Source organism: Arvicola amphibius, chromosome 2 (assembly GCF_903992535.2).
Source record: "Arvicola amphibius chromosome 2, mArvAmp1.2, whole genome shotgun sequence".
Classification (NCBI taxonomy): Eukaryota; Metazoa; Chordata; class Mammalia; order Rodentia; family Cricetidae; genus Arvicola; species Arvicola amphibius.
Genome location: NC_052048.2, coordinates 177196460 through 177211949, shown reverse-complemented (window position 1 = coordinate 177211949; position 15490 = coordinate 177196460). Strand labels below are relative to the sequence as shown.

Sequence of the window (15490 nt, the reverse complement as noted above, 5' to 3'; positions counted from 1 at the left end):
CTTAAGGTGTTGTAGTCAAATGTTTTGTGGAAATCTGGGACTTTGCATGGGAAAGCCATTTTACCCTATAGGCTATCTCATTAAAGGGTTCTTAGTCACAAAGACCTGTTTGATTTCTGTCCTTCAAAGTCTGTGGGCATTAGCTTCCTCATATGTAAAATGCTAATTACTAATCTCACAGGGATGCTGAACCCTTGGGACAGTGTCCGGCATACAGAGGTCTGCAGTACTTGTCCGTGACAAGTAAGCACAGCTGCAGGTGGCAGTCTAGCGCTCCCAGGGAGCAGCACACGAGTGGAAACAGCACACACTTTGCAACACTTCATTCACCAAAGGCCTCCACACAGATCTGAGCTAAAGGCCATGGAATCACGCAGAGAGAAGCAGCAGGCAGTCTCCATCTGCAGCACAGCAGCCGTCTCCACAGCACGCCACAGCACGGTAACCGCCAGTGTGAGGGAGACAAAGCAGCCGCCAACCCAGTGCCAGGTGAGTGAGCAATCCTGGGCAAACCAAAGTTAAACAGGAGGGGGCAGGAGCTGGGCGTGTAGCTCCATAGTAAAATGCTTGTCTAACATATGCAGGCCTATGGGCACAATCCCTGGCGCTGACCTCTGTGTGTTATATATACATGCGTGATCGGGTATAATATAATATTATCAACCCCTCTCAACTCTTCAGCAGTAAACAAGATAGACATGAACCAAACAGAACCCAGGGCATCAGGACTGCTGGCCACTCGGCACCACAGCTTGCCCTCCCCCCACCCCACGACAAGATAGGGCAGGACAGACAGCTTTCAGAAGAATGGGCCTTTTATTTGCCCTCCAAGCTGGGAAACCTTTGGGAATTGTTGTTTGCTGTAATTCAACCTTTCAGGCCAAAGGTCTTGTGAGTTGGCTGTGGAAATATCTTTAGCTGGGAGAACACGGACGGTCATGAGAGAGAAAAAAATTTACAAAAAATAAACACAACAGTTGGTGAAAAAATTTATTTTTTCTTTTGGAGACAGGTTTCATACTGTAGACTTGGCTGGTCTAGAAATCACTATATGGCGTAGGCTTGCCTTACACTCACTCAGCTATCCTCCTGCCTCAGTCTCCTGAGTGCTGCAATTACAGGCATGAGCCACCATACTTGACTGAGAAATGATTCTTAAAACTAAAAGGAAATGATGTTGTAATGCATTCTGTATTTTATTTTATTCTTTATTTTTTGTCTTTTCAAGACAAGGTTTTTTTGTGTAACAGCCTTGGCTGTCCTGGAACTACCTCTGTAGACCAGGCTGGCCTCAACTCAAGAGATCCACCTGGCCCTGCCTCCTAAATGCTGGGATTAAAGGCTTGCGCCACCACACCTGGCTTCCTTCTATAGCTCGTTAACTAGAAGGTTAATATATGTAGGAGAAGAACACTGGTCTAAGTGGAGAATCAAGTCTATGACCAGAACAGATAATGAACAAGAAAGGGCTGGAGAGATGGCTTAATTCTCAGCACTCACATGATGGCTTCACGATTAACCTCAACTCCAGTTCCAGCGAATCTGATGCCTTCTGACTTCTGCAGGCACCACTTGCACATGTGTATACATACTTGTAGAGAAAACATTCATACAAAATTAAATATATCTAGCCGGGTGGTGGTGGCGCACGCCTTTAATTCCAGCACTCGGGAGGCAGAGGCAGGCGGATCTCTGTGAGTTCGAGACCAGTCTGGTCTACAAGAGCTAGTTCCAGGACAGGCTCCAAAGCCACAGAGAAACCCTGTCTCAAAAAAAAAAAAAAAAAAGAATGTCAACCTCAAACTGAAGAGAGGCCCAGGCAACCCTAATGCTAGCAGGTCAGGGAGCAAGGGCCAGTTAGCCTTCATTGTGTGTTGTCTTGCTAGAAACTCCTCTTGTCCCCCCCATAAATCAAATATTAAAACTGAATTTATTTTTAGTACATATATCTCAAAACAGAGCTTGGAAATATATACTCATTATTTCCTCTTGAACACTGTGGGGATGCTCGGGAACACTATGAAATGAGGTCTGGGCTTTGGTATTGGATCCCCTGCGGTTCATTATCCTGTAGACTGAACTCTAGGCTTGCTGACCATAAAGGCTTTCCTGACTATATAAGCAGGGACAAGCCTTCAATTAGAATTTGCAGAACTGCTGGGTGGTGGTGGGCACGCCTTTAATCCCAGCACTCGGGATGTCTGTGAGTTCAAGGCCAGCCTGGTCTATAAGAGCTAGCTCCGAGACAAGCTCCAAAGCTACAGAGAAATCCTGTCTCAAAAAAAAAAAAAAAAGAAAAACAAACAAACAAACAAACAAGAATGTGCAGAACATAGCTCAGAATGTGTGATCAAACTACACAGAGAAGGCAGGGGAGTGAGAGCAGGGCTACAAACCACACCATCAGTGGCTTGCATCTGGTCCTCAGAAGTCACCACGCTGAGTTTTACTGCAGAGATGAGGAGTTCCCCGGAGTGCAGGATAAAGGAGTGTTAACTGGACAGTTTCACAGCTTGACAGTCACACAGAAAGACAGCTACCTCAGTAAAGCCTCATCTTTTCCACAAAACAGTCACTTTTCATTGGGTGTCAATTCTGAGGGTAGGAGACGAGTCAGCGAAGACGGAGCTCCCCACACAGGCGCTGGGCGAGGCCATCGCGGTTCAGGGTGACCGGGCACTGTCCCTCTCCGTGGTTACGGTCGCCATTCAGGTTTGAGTTCTTCTTAAGGACGGCAGGAGTTGAAAAGGTCGTAGGCTGCCGGCACCAAGCCACCCTAGCAGCGCTTCCTTTCTTCTGACTCATGCATGTGTTGTGGTGATCTCTTTGAAATGCTCGACGATGCCTCTAGGAGTGACATCCATATCCACGGCTAGCACAGCAGCTGCTTCACTCTGACATCTAAAGGTTTCTTCTTCTTCTGCACTGGAAGGACTGGCGCCATCTTGGAGTCCATGTATCGCCAAGCCTAGTAAACGTCATCTTGACTGGAGAGTTATTCTTTCTCTCCTGTCTGAACTGTGCTTGCATGGCCAGCTCGTCCCGGAGACAAGGCTCTATAGCCACAACTCCAGGCGGTCAGCAAGCCAAAGAGCAACAACACTAAAGGTAGCAGTTACCAACAGTTACTAAAGCTAGCAGGTGACTAGGTGAGGGAGGCTGTATCGTAGGGAATAAGGGCATCCACGGAAGACAGCCTGGGAAGGCCGTGCTGCAGTTACTGTACCCTCAGCTGCTTCCTTCTCTCCCCACAGATGAACCCACCTGCAGCCTTCTTGCCAGGATCCACTTGGAACCTCCACAGTCTGCCATAAAGAGGCCTGACAAGAACATAGAACTGTTAAAAGGCACTGGCCAAGATGGTCCACCAGAACCTGCCAGAGTTCTGCAGCTCCCCATACACCCCAGTGCACAGTGTTCTGTGAAACAATGAACAGACCCAGCTCATCTGAACACAGCAGCTCACTGAGCATGAACGGTGTACGTGTTTACAAAAGTGTATTCTTACAGCCAGCTCCTACCTGGGCCAAAGGGGAGTAAATGACTCCCACTTACCTCCTTCCTAAAGTAGCCTTTGTGACACGGTTTTCTTGTAGCAGATCTACCTTCCTAATTACGTCTTCCTTAAGCTAATATGAAAACTAATTTGTGTTTCCTAAGCTCCTAGCAGCTGGGCGGAGTGGTGGGGATGGCCTAGGCTTACACTCGAAACTGCCCAAGGATTTAGAATGTGTCACAAGCAATCTACATAAGAGATAATCTGTATGTGACAGCTAAGACTTGATTACATCTATAAAATCCACAGGCCACTTCTAACTGTCAGAGCTGACCTGTGCTAAGTAACATTACATGCATTTTATGTAATTTTAGATTAGAAAAATAAAATACTGCCGGGCAGTGGTGGCGCACGCCTTTAATCCCAGCACTTGGGAGGCAGAGGCAGGCAGATATCTGTGAGTTCAAGGTCAGCCTGGTCTATAAGAGCTAGATCTGGGACAAGCACCAAAGCTACGGAAAAACCCTGTCTCGAAAAACAAAAACAAACAGGAAAAAAAAAAAAAAAAAAAAAAAAAGAAAAGAAAAGAAAAATAAGATAGTTTAAACTTGAGGTAACAGTATTTATTTTATTTGAGCCTTCTCCCAGGAGACAAAGCAACCACGTAGTGGCTACTGGAAGCAGAGTGAGGAGGAAATGATTAAAAGCCACTTACACATTGGTCTTAAAGTCTGCTGGGAAGGGAAGGTGCCATCAACCTATATTTGAACTTTTTGCTGTCTATACAATGTTAATTCCTATACATTGTGGCCCCTGAATTTCACATGGCCTCTTGTTAGAGGCTGTTTACTGAGAAAAGAGTTCTCTAGTCCTCACAGCTGGGCCTTGAAAACTGAGGGGAGAGAAGAGAAGGCTGGGGAGAGGAGTTGAAAACAGACATTCATTCCTGCTGCTTCATTCACACACCTTGAGTCTTAGCACTGGGAGGCAGAGTCAGGTGGATCTGAGTTCCAGGATCGCCTGGTCTACAGAGCGAGTTCCAAAACCAGCCAGGGCTGCACAGCGACTCTGTCTCAAACAAAACAAAGTAGGCATTCCTAAAACCAGTATTTTCCCCTTTCCTTTTGTGAGGATGGTGGTGAAATTCTTGGAGGCAGACTTTTTGTAGAACTTGAGAATACAGTCTGGGTAGCATAGCTAGAAGGAGGTATTCTACATGTTCAGACACTCCTTCCTTTCTCTCTTTCTCCCTCTCTTTATTTTTATTATTACTTTTAAAGATTTGTTTATTTATTGTGTACACAGTGTTCAGCCTCCTTGTATGTCTGCAGGCCAGAAGAGGGCACCAGATCTCATTACAGATGGTTGTGAACCACCATGTGGTTGCTGGGAATTGAACTCAGGACCTCCGGAAGATCAGCCAGTGCTCTTAACCTCTGAGCCATCTCTCCAGACCCTCTTTCTCTCTTTTTTTAAAATGGTTTTTTGAGACAGGGTTTCTCTCTAGCTTTGGAGCCTGTCTTGGAACTCGCCTGCCTCTGCCTCCTGAGTGCTGGGTTTAAAAGTGGGCACCACCACCGCCCGGATTCCTTTCTCCTCTTTCACCAAGACTGCACTAGATACTCCAAGGACTTTAAAGCAACCAACACATTTCCAGTTCAGACCAGTGTCTCAGAGAATTCCTCATGACAAGACACATTCAGTCTTTGTGCTCGCTACCATAGTGGCTATGGAGGGTGACTAAGGAACTGCATTTTAAATCGTATTTCATTTTAATTAACCTAAATAGTTACAATATTAAAAACCTTTCTAGAGTTTCTAGTATGCAGATTCCACATCATAGATGTATATCAGTCACACACACACACACACACACACACACACACACACACACACACACACACAGACATACACCATGGAAGAGCTGCCTTTGTTTAGATGGAAACTCAATCTGAAAATGGACACTTTGTATTACCCAGAAATATATTTCCTGGACATTTCCTTGTTTTATATCACAATTCTTTCTTTCCTTTTCTTCCCTACCTTATCAATTTACGTTAACATTTTCTTGCTCCTTAGGCCTCTCCAGGAGAAACTACACCATCATTACAAGCACCTAGTACCTTAGGTGTACCTTATGTTAGTACTGAGCACCACGGAGAAGCCGGGGTGGGCAGAGTCAGAAGAGCCAATCTGATAGCACTGCCTTTGTTGCCCTGCTCAGAGTTGATGTCTCCGTTCCCATACTTAGATCCCTTCAGTGATTCTCAGATCCAATTGCTGGCTTTACAACAGCAAAGATTTTCTTAAAAATCAATTTCACTTTGAAAACCCCATTTAGGTTTTCAAAATCTCTAAATTGGAGCCCTTCTGACAATGAAGATTTGGTGTAATTATAATGTCACAGGCAATTGTGCTGACAAAGCAGAACCAGCATGTCTTCTTGCTGGGCCCTGGCTCTTAGTCTGACCAACAGGAGGAGAAAGGGGCTTTGTCGGGAGCAGATGTGCAGTGGGAGGCCCAGGAAAGCAGATCTATTGAATGAAGCAGGTGCCACTTAGACATTCATAGTGCCGACTCCAGCCACAGCCTCCCCTTCATTTGATACCCTACTCCTGGCAGGAGACGGAGAGAGCACCACACAAAAAGGAAGCATGCTTATCCTGCTCAGACTACTTCTGCCAGACTGCTGCTGCTGGGCTCTGCACATTTGCTCTTTATTAAGCAAATGGAATAGCTGGATGCAGGGAAGTGAATCCTGTATTTATACAGGTAACCTGAGAGTCAGAAGGCCCCAAAGCAACCACACTGTGCTGTGCAAGTTATTAGAGTTAATAACAGGCGTGCTGACATTCCTTCAAAGTTCTAACAGAAGCATAAACTAGAAAAGGAAGGTCTTCTCTTTTACCCAAGATCTTTGAGAACTTTATTCTCCAAAAGCTTGTCCTATTATAATGTGGGTCCCTATGTGAACAGTAGCTAAGGCCCCTTGTACACAATTTACTAAACCTGCAAGAATATGGAGAAAAACCAAATAACTACTTTCCAATCATGAATCGAACAGAAATGACTACAATTAAATTTGTTCAATTATGTATCTTGATTTGATATTAAAAAAGAAAAAAAATCTCTTTGTAGAGTTTAAGTATTGACTTTAAGTATGTCAAGCTGGCTTGCTGGCATCTGCTAATGCCTTTTGGAGTGCTAAGGAACCAAATGGAAGGCATCTAGCTTTAAACATGAGAACAGCTGAGCACTACATTTGAAGGCCACAGCACAGATCAAATGAGCACTTAGAGATGAAGGCGTAACAGTCTAACATTTCACACAAAGGCCCTCAACGCACACTAGCAGCCTACCATCTTAAGACAGGTAAGTGACTCAAATGGGGGAACCTCTGTATAAGGAAGCTTCTTTCCTGGCGGGCTGTGGACGACACATTGGCACCACTGTCCTGCTGCAGCAGCACATGGTCGAGTTCCTAGAGCAGCAGCCAGCTGAGGGCTCAACTGCAGGCCTGCTCATGTGCCTACCACAGCCCAGCACGGCGTACATCCTATCTCTTGTCTCTCATCAGGAGATCTCTGCCGTACGTATGGCCACCCTGTTCCACAGTGGCAGTGCTGCATTAGGAAGGACTCTGCACTGGCTTTCCCATGCAGAACAGGGATGTCTCCACTCGGCCTGACCCAACATCCACCCTAGTGCCTTTGTTTTCTTACTAGACACCACAAAGGGAGTCAGCGGAGAAGAGAGCCATTTACCTTCTAGGAAGCCCGCAGCAACAACAGTGGGGTCTGGAAGGTAAGGTTGTAGCATGCAAATACTGGGACTCAAAACACATGCAAGAAATGCTCGCTCAGGGGCTGCTTCAGCCCTGGTGGCATTGCATTCATCACCTTCGGCTAAGGTACAAATGGTATCATATAAAATAGAATTACTTTTTTTTGAGATAGGGTCTCTCTATTTAGTCGGAACGGGTCTTAGAATTTGATATATAGATCAATCAAGCTGGCTTCCAACTCATAGAACCTCCTCCACTTTTGCCTCCTGAGTGCTGGGATTAAAGATTGTGCCACCATGTCAGGCTAAATTTAAAATTTTTATTTATTACTATTTTGTGTGTACGTGAACACACGGAGGCCAGAGGACAACTTTAGGGTACTCATTATCTCCTCCACGGGGGTCAGGGGATGGGACTCAGGCCATCGGGACTGCACAGGAAGTGCTCTTACTGAGCCATCTCACCAGCCCCAAATATATTCCATTTAAATTTATTTATTTAAATCTCAACACCAAGTCAAAAAGTAATCAGTGCACAAAGGAACAGCCTATCAGCAACCTCATGACACACAATGACTGACACATCCCCAGTGGCTCTTCTGGGAGCATGTCACCATACACTAATGAGCAGCACAGGGGAAGAATAAGATATTTTATGGTTTATCAGAATAAGGACTTAAAGAGTTAGAGAAGCCAGGACATGGTAGTGACAGTGGAGGACGGTGACAGAGACAAAACATTGGGGGAAAAGTGACCCTTCATGCAGGATGATGACGTCAGTGCAGTCACTCGGCCACTTTAGGAGGACAAAGGGTACCCTAATTATTATAAACTATGCACTGGAGACAGTGGCAGAACCCAAAGTAAAGCCACCTTGCCTTGTATTGCATTGCCCTCAGTGAAGGACAGTCTGGTGTCCACCCGGGAGACCAACTCTTTTGATGGCACAGGTTAAGCACCGGGATCTGTCTTCAAGGTGGAAAAGCACAACTGCACTATAGCACTGTGAGCTCGGTGCTGCTTGACTGTCTCTGTGAAACACGGGACACTGCCCCGTGTGCAATGCACCTACATACTTGCTATGCTAAGCCCTAGACAGGCATCATCTTGTTCAGTGCTCACCACCATATGAACAAAGACCAAAACCTTTATCCCACTGCACAGCTAAGGCTTAGGGAAGTTAACCTGTGGCCTTCTAGCATCTCAGTGAGACACTGTTGCCCTTGGCTCAAGGTCATCCACCACTGTCAGCCCGCCACACCAGATACTCACCAAGTTAAACAACCCTGTTACCACGCCCCCACTCACTGAGGAACCACAGCTCGGCACAAGCAATGCACATGCTCTACTACTGACCTGTATCCCTGCCCCCACCTCCACCTTCTGCGGCAGAGGGTCTTAATCTCAATCTGCGTGTGTGCACGCACCTAAGAGAGACATAGCTCTAATTAACATCTGATTACAACTATGGATCCCAGAAGGAAACAGTTACAGACCTCACATTTAAGATATTCTAATGTTCTTACAATACACACCAAGGAGGCTTTAACAGGAAATTAAAATACGCACATGCTCCTTTGCGTTTGGCTGGACTCATTTGCTTACAGGCAGGCTTAGAGCCTGTACTTTCTATTGTCTCCTGTGAGGATGTCCCCCTGGAATGCTGCTCCTTTCGCAGAAACTCATGCTTGTTAGAAAAAATGATCGTTTTTCTTTTCTCTTCTTGCCTTTTAGTCCTAGGTCCTGCACATGCCAGGCAGTCTCTCTACCACTGAACCCACAGTCTCAAGGCCTAAAGACCAAACGTTAGAGAGGTATTTTAATACAGTTGAGATCAAGTTAAAGCGGGAATTTTAAAAGTAAGGAGGACACAGGGCATGGTGGTACATGCCTTAATCTCTGTGAGCTTGAGGCCAGCCTTGCCTACAGGCCAGGATAGCCACGGCTATGTAGAGAGACCCTGCATTAAAACAAAACAAACAAGGAATGGAGAGAAGGCTCAGTGGTTAAGAGCATTGCCTGCTCTTCCAAAAGTCCTGAGTTCAATTCCCAGCAACCACATGGTGGCTCACAACCATCTGTAATGAGGTCTGGTGCCCTCTTCTGGCCTGCAGGCATACACACAAAAAAGAATATTGTATACACAATAAATAAATAAATATTAAAAAAAAAACCCAAAAGAGTAAAGAGGTCAGTTAGAGGCCATGTTAAGTGAGAAGAGACAGCAGGATGAGCAGTAAACGGAGGTACTTTACTTGCTTGTACTGCTTGTGGTACAGACATAAGACTGAAAGAGTCTTAAGGGAAGCTAAGCAGGGAGCTGCTGCCAGGGCCAGCTGGGGAAAGCAGGCTCTGCGGCCCAAAGGTGAGCAAGGACAGGTGCCTTCTGTCAACGCCCTGCGGGTGGCAGCTCTGATGTTTCAACAGTCTCCAGTCCTTTTCCCTCCTCTCAGGGGAGGGCATGAAGGAAGCCGAGACCCCGGGTCTTAGCCAGACAACACAGGTAGTGCTGCTAAGAGCTCGCAGGGATCAAGTAAGTGAAATTCAAAGTTAGTGTAAAGCTTACTCTCTGTAATTCTGATAACACACATATGCACACATTTAACAAAAAACATTATTAGGACACAGCAAACGTGAAGACAAAACATCCACACGAAGTGCACAAATGTAGATAAAAATAAGGGTTGAGAGCAGTGTTTACTCCCGCCTGCAACCCCAGCAGTTAGGGGATGATGTGGGAGGGCAACCTTTCAGTTTGAGGTCAGCCTGGACAACATAATAGCCCATTTCAAAAATAAAAAATAACGAAAAGGCAACATTACTAATATAAAAATGAAAATTAAATAAGACAGAACTTATTGCCTGCCCTAAAATAGGGAAAAATTATAATCATGCTAATATGCTCAGTGCAATGCAAAGGAGAAGGTCAGTTCCAGTATGGGAGAATAAGCAAGCATGGGCAATGTGACACTAACCAACTAACTAACTAACTAACTAACTAACTAACTAAATAAATAAATGTATGTAAAATCTTATAAAAAGATAACCAATACTATCTTACTGGGAAAAAACTATTAATAAGCTAAATTACCAATAACAGATGGCTCACTAATTATGGACAATATTATGAAATATTATCAAGCATAATAAAATGACCTTTTGGAAAATGATTTAATGACAAGAAAATGGCTAAGACACTTTAAAACGAGTTACAAAATGAAACTGACAATACAGTCCTATTTATCTTGAAAACTTTTTTTTTTTTAGAAACAGAAAGAAAGGCCAGATTTAAAAAACTTAAACATCAACATTCTACTGGATGGAATTATCAATATTTTTATAATAAAGGCAAGACCAAAAATACTGAAACACTCCCACAAACAAACAAACAAAAGCAAAATAAAACCAAGCAAAGCAAAGCAAAGGCCAACTGAAGGCCACATCAGATCCTATCTTTGTCCTGTCTTTTCTCTTCTGGCTCACTGGGAGAGTGAGGTCAGCTAACTTAGGAGATGCTGAGACGTTCAACAGCTCTAGGAAGAAGCAAGGGCACCTAGCAACTTCAGGTATCTGTTTTGCTTGGCCTCATCTTGTTTTTAGGAAAAAAAGATTCCCCATATGAACCTGTGATAATATTTCTGACATGAAAGTAGGGGTTGCTGAGGTGGCCAGGAGCTGTAAAATAGGAAGGAGTGCCTGTATCCTCTGGTCCTGCAGGCCACGGGTCCTGGGGGTACAGGGACGGGGCCTCTCAGAGAAGAGGACAGTCAAGGGAAATGAACAGGCTGATGTGCACAGCCTCTCAAAACACAAACAGAATCAAGCAACGCTAGGGTTCCAACTTCCTGTCGTGTTGGGACAGAGCTGGTGCCCAGAAAAAAAAAAAAAAAAGAGTATGTCTTCAGGGTATGTGGATGAAGAGTGAATGTATCAGGTCTGCCTGATGACCTAGAACTTTACCTCTGCTATGCATGGGTCACGATCTTCAACACTGTCTTATAGGACAACAGTTTATATTCTCAGTGCCTTAACCTACCATACAGAGGTTACTTTACTCCAGCAAATTCTGAGGCCAGTCATCCTCTATTCCTGCTAGTTCTGCCCACAAACTCCTCTTCAAGCAGGGCGGTGGTGGCGCACGCCTTTAATCCCAGCACTCGGGAGGCAGAGGCAGGCGGATCTCTGTGAGTTCGAGGCCAGCCTGGCCTACAAGAGCTAGTTCCAGGACAGGCTCTAAAAAAGCTGCAGAGAAACCCTGTCTCGAAAAACCAAAAAAAAAAAAAAAAAAAAAAAAAAACCACACTCCTCTTCAGGCATGAAGCCCTATCTGAACGGCTCTAAGAAGAATCATTTTTATTTGGGTTGTTCTTTCGACTTCTCTGGAGTCTGTGATGCACTTCCCCCAGGGAGTGCCCATTTTCAAGTCAGGACTTTATTCTACCATCATTAGTCTTCCTGATAATAAACTTTCTGATTCAAAAACAAAAGAAATCTTATTGGCTTACTGGCAGATACTCTGAGTTTATCGACACACAAGTGACAAGGACCACAAGAACACACACAGAAAGAACGAAGAATGGTCTGGCCAGCTACCATTAGCTGGATAAGGAGGACACCAATTCTAATCCAGAGTAAACCGAATAGCACTCTAGGTGAAAAGTGTCAACACAGAAGAATGTCAGAACAATCGGGCTCATTTCCCATATGACATCCGTTGTTTAGTTCCTAAGAGCAGATGAACATGACTGGCTTTTGCCTGAAATCGATGAGACGAGGCACAAGGCACTAGTTTAATTTGATAAAGAGAACCCCCAGTGAGAAAGAGACAAGCCCAGGTCAAAGGTCCTCAGTTTGGCAAGCACTGGCTTGTTTGGGAGACTAATGATAGCTTTTTAATTAATTTATCTACTTATTATTATTTGGAGGGGGGGTTCAAGACAGGGTTTCTTTGTAGCTTTGGAGCAATTCCTGCAACTTCCTCTGTAGATCAGACTGGCCTCAAACTCACAAAGATTCACCTGCCTCTGCCTCCCGAGTGCTGGGATTAAAGGCGTGCGCCACCACTGCCCAGCTAATTTTTTTTTTTTTTTTTTGAGATAGGGTCTCTCTATGTACCCCTGGACTGTCCTGGAATTCACTCTGTAGCCCAGGTTGGCCTTGAACTCATAATTTTTTTTTAATTTTTAAAACTCTATTTTTATGCTATTCTTATCATATTGCCCAGGATGGTCTCTAACTCATGGGCGTGAGTGGCCCTCCATTCTCAGCCTTCTGAGAAGTAGGACTACAGGCACGGTCACTATGCTTGGCTGGACTCTTGGGGCGTAGATCACAAATGTGCTCTTATTAAGAAATAGCCAACAACATGAAGACTACTAGACAAGAGGCGACTTCCAGCACTGAATAGCAGAGAACATGATTCGATATTATTATATTGCCCATCTATCTGGCTGGATACCCAGAGCATACTTAGAATTCTCTTTAAGTTTGTCATCCTGAAAAGGGGAGGCTGGGGAGGAGATGGGACCCAGACGTATTTCAGTAGCTCCATGGAGCTACTAGAGCACCTGTACTAGAGGAGAATGTCATGGCTAGAGAGCCTACCTTCCTCTCTGAGTAGATGAGGAAGAGAAAAGGTAAAGAAACAGAGGCAGGGTCTTAGCCACAAAGGGAGCTTTTCCTTAATTCTCTGCATGGTCCATTGCATCCCGAATACACAGGTGTAAGGTATCCTTTATCCTGCAGTATTCTGACTAAAGCCAATCCTACCTCCACTCAGGTTAGTGGTGGAAAGTCCCCAGCCTCAGAGAAAAGAGCCTGTGGTTGTAGTATGTAATTTGGGAAACTGCTTCTCGGAAGTGCTAATAGCTCTGGACTTCCTACATCTCTGTCCCCAGGAGAACAGAATACTCTCCTACTGCAAAGAGGACACGGCACTGTGTCTTCCTTAGACTCCCCGACTAGCAGGGTATCCAGCTCTTACGGGCTGACCATGAAAACAAACAGCGCCATAGCCAGTCCCCCAGACAGAGTCTCACTGGGTAGCTCTGGCTGTCCTGGAACTCAGTGCTGAGATTAAAGAGTGCCACTATGCCCATGCCAAGAAGAAACTTTCTGTCTAAATAAAAAGATGTTATCTCTCTAAAAGTTCTACCAAGATACTTGATTTGTCCTCCTTAATTAAAGAAACAATCGCACACAGTCTCACAGATAGGGCTGGTCATCCTTTCACCCAGACTTCTGTGCACAGACCTGGGGAGCCCAGATCTTGGCCACTGATCCCAGAGGCTGCTGAAGTGGATCCAAAGAGCTGAACTGGGGCTGTAAGCCTTTGTCACCATAATTCTATGAACTTTATCCCTTTTGTTTATTTGGGATAGTCACCAATATTCAAGGAGGTCAAAGAGCTGGGAAAGAAGGGAGGGGTGGCGGCTGGTTACTGGCTAAATCCAGATGTCCGTGCTAAGGCCACACACATAACAAGAAACAGGACCCATAGGACCAACCAGAAAAGTGCCTTCATTACAGTCTGCTGTATACCCTGGGACAGACAGGTGACGTGGTGGTGCCTTTATGGATGTCAGCGCATTCCATCCACATGCAAATCTCTGCCCGCAAGACAGTAAAGACAGGAAATGCCCCACAGCAAATTCTAAAGCAGTCCTCAGCAAGGTCTCATTTATCAAAACAGCTAATTTTTGAAAAGCAGTCCAATTAGGTGGTCATTATAGAGGCATTTTCCTTCAGGGAACCTCAAGGATCCTATTAGTGAGAGGAATCAGAGGCCCCTAGATTTTCCTAGGCGTCAATTGCCGACCTATGAAGAAAAACTCAAACTAAGCTCAACCTCTTCCTAAAGGGTTTCTTGCCAGCTATATCAGGAAGGTTTAAGTGGAAACAGGGAATAAATTCAATAAAATATTTACGATCTCTTACCATTAGCATCTTGGACTCCAGTAAGTGCTCCAACGGCTGCTGCGGTTTCCCCAGACAGGACTATCTGTCCCCCGCCTTGTAAGGTGGCTTCAGCCAGTGTGGCGACAGCATGGGCGGCAGCTTCACTGTGGGCACAGGGACAGGGCAGAGGGGACATATGCAAGATGAGTGAAGGCACAGCACTGTCCTTCCTAGGCTCTCTGGGTGCCAGGCACCAGGGCTAAATGGGTAAGAGCCAAGAGTAATTTTCACTATCAGATGGCCAGAGAAGTCTCAAGTCTTACATCTTTCTGAAGCTAATGTGACATTTTCTTTAAAACGAGGTCATGAGTGTTTGAGGACAGGTGTTCACTGTCAGTCTTTTCTTTATCATCACCAACTGAACCCAAAGTGGAAGCCCTGTTCCCAGTCACACAAAGCCATTTTGGTTGTCAATCACAAGGTACCATAGGACAGACGATCAGAAACTTCCTCTAACTCAAAGATGTATGATAATCTGAGGAGTTCGCAAGCTGGACGTGCTCTCTGATCAACATAGTTTACACAGTCCCTTTTCAAATAGGAAACAATGGCTGACCACTAATGTGAATAATCCAGCTCTTCCTTTTGTTTTATTAAAAATGGAGTCTTAGTTTTAAAATCATTACTGTAAACCAAAGTTCTGGCCTCTCAAGTTCAAGGAAATCAACAACTCCCTTTCTGCACAGAGCAGAGACATCTGTTTAAAGGGAGCACATGGTTCTAGCAGTTTGGGTCCCATTTTTTTTTTTCCATCTTTGCTATCTGCTTTTACTATATAAATAAGCATTCATTTTTCATGACTCTGTAATGCCATACACTATTTTTTTGTTTGTTTGTTGTTTTCGAGACAGGGTTTCTCTGTAGCTTTGTAGCCTGTCCAGGAACTAGCTCTCGTAGACCAGGCTGACCTCGAATTTACAGAGATCCTCCTGTCTTTGCCTCTTGAGTGTGCACCACCACGGCCTGGCCTAGACTATTTTTTTTTTTTACTATGCCAGTAAGGAAGAAAATTCCTGAAGATGGTAAGACTAAAATTTGTCATCTAAATTTCAATGATTTTAAAAACAAAATAAAATAGCTCAGAAATTTCAGAATCTCGCCTATGAAGATGGAGGTCGTCAGCTGACACTGGGGTCCCGGAGGGAGCATGAGGAGATAAGGCAGTTTGCTGTGCGAGCCCAAGGATCTGATTTGAACTGACCACCCATATGAAAAAAGCTGGCATGGCTGTGTGTCACCTAATGCTGTTGGTGC

The 15490-nt window shown here is 44.8% G+C and overlaps 1 protein-coding gene across 9 annotated transcripts in view; it reads right to left on the bottom strand.

Moving 5' to 3' along the window:
- Nrf1 (nuclear respiratory factor 1) overlaps positions 1 to 15490 on the bottom strand; it is a 107711-nt gene that overhangs the window by 10005 nt on the left and 82216 nt on the right. For 6 of the 9 annotated variants that reach the window (XM_038318573.2, XM_038318574.2, XM_038318569.1 and 3 more), the window contains one exon: positions 14216 to 14340. In XM_038318573.2, the coding sequence (XP_038174501.1) occupies positions 14216 to 14340 (125 nt within the window). Of the gene's footprint in view, positions 1 to 3260; positions 3321 to 14215; positions 14341 to 15490 lie in introns of all 9 variants that reach the window. The other 3 variants (XM_038318575.2, XM_038318576.2, XM_038318577.2) reach the window with 2 other exon arrangements.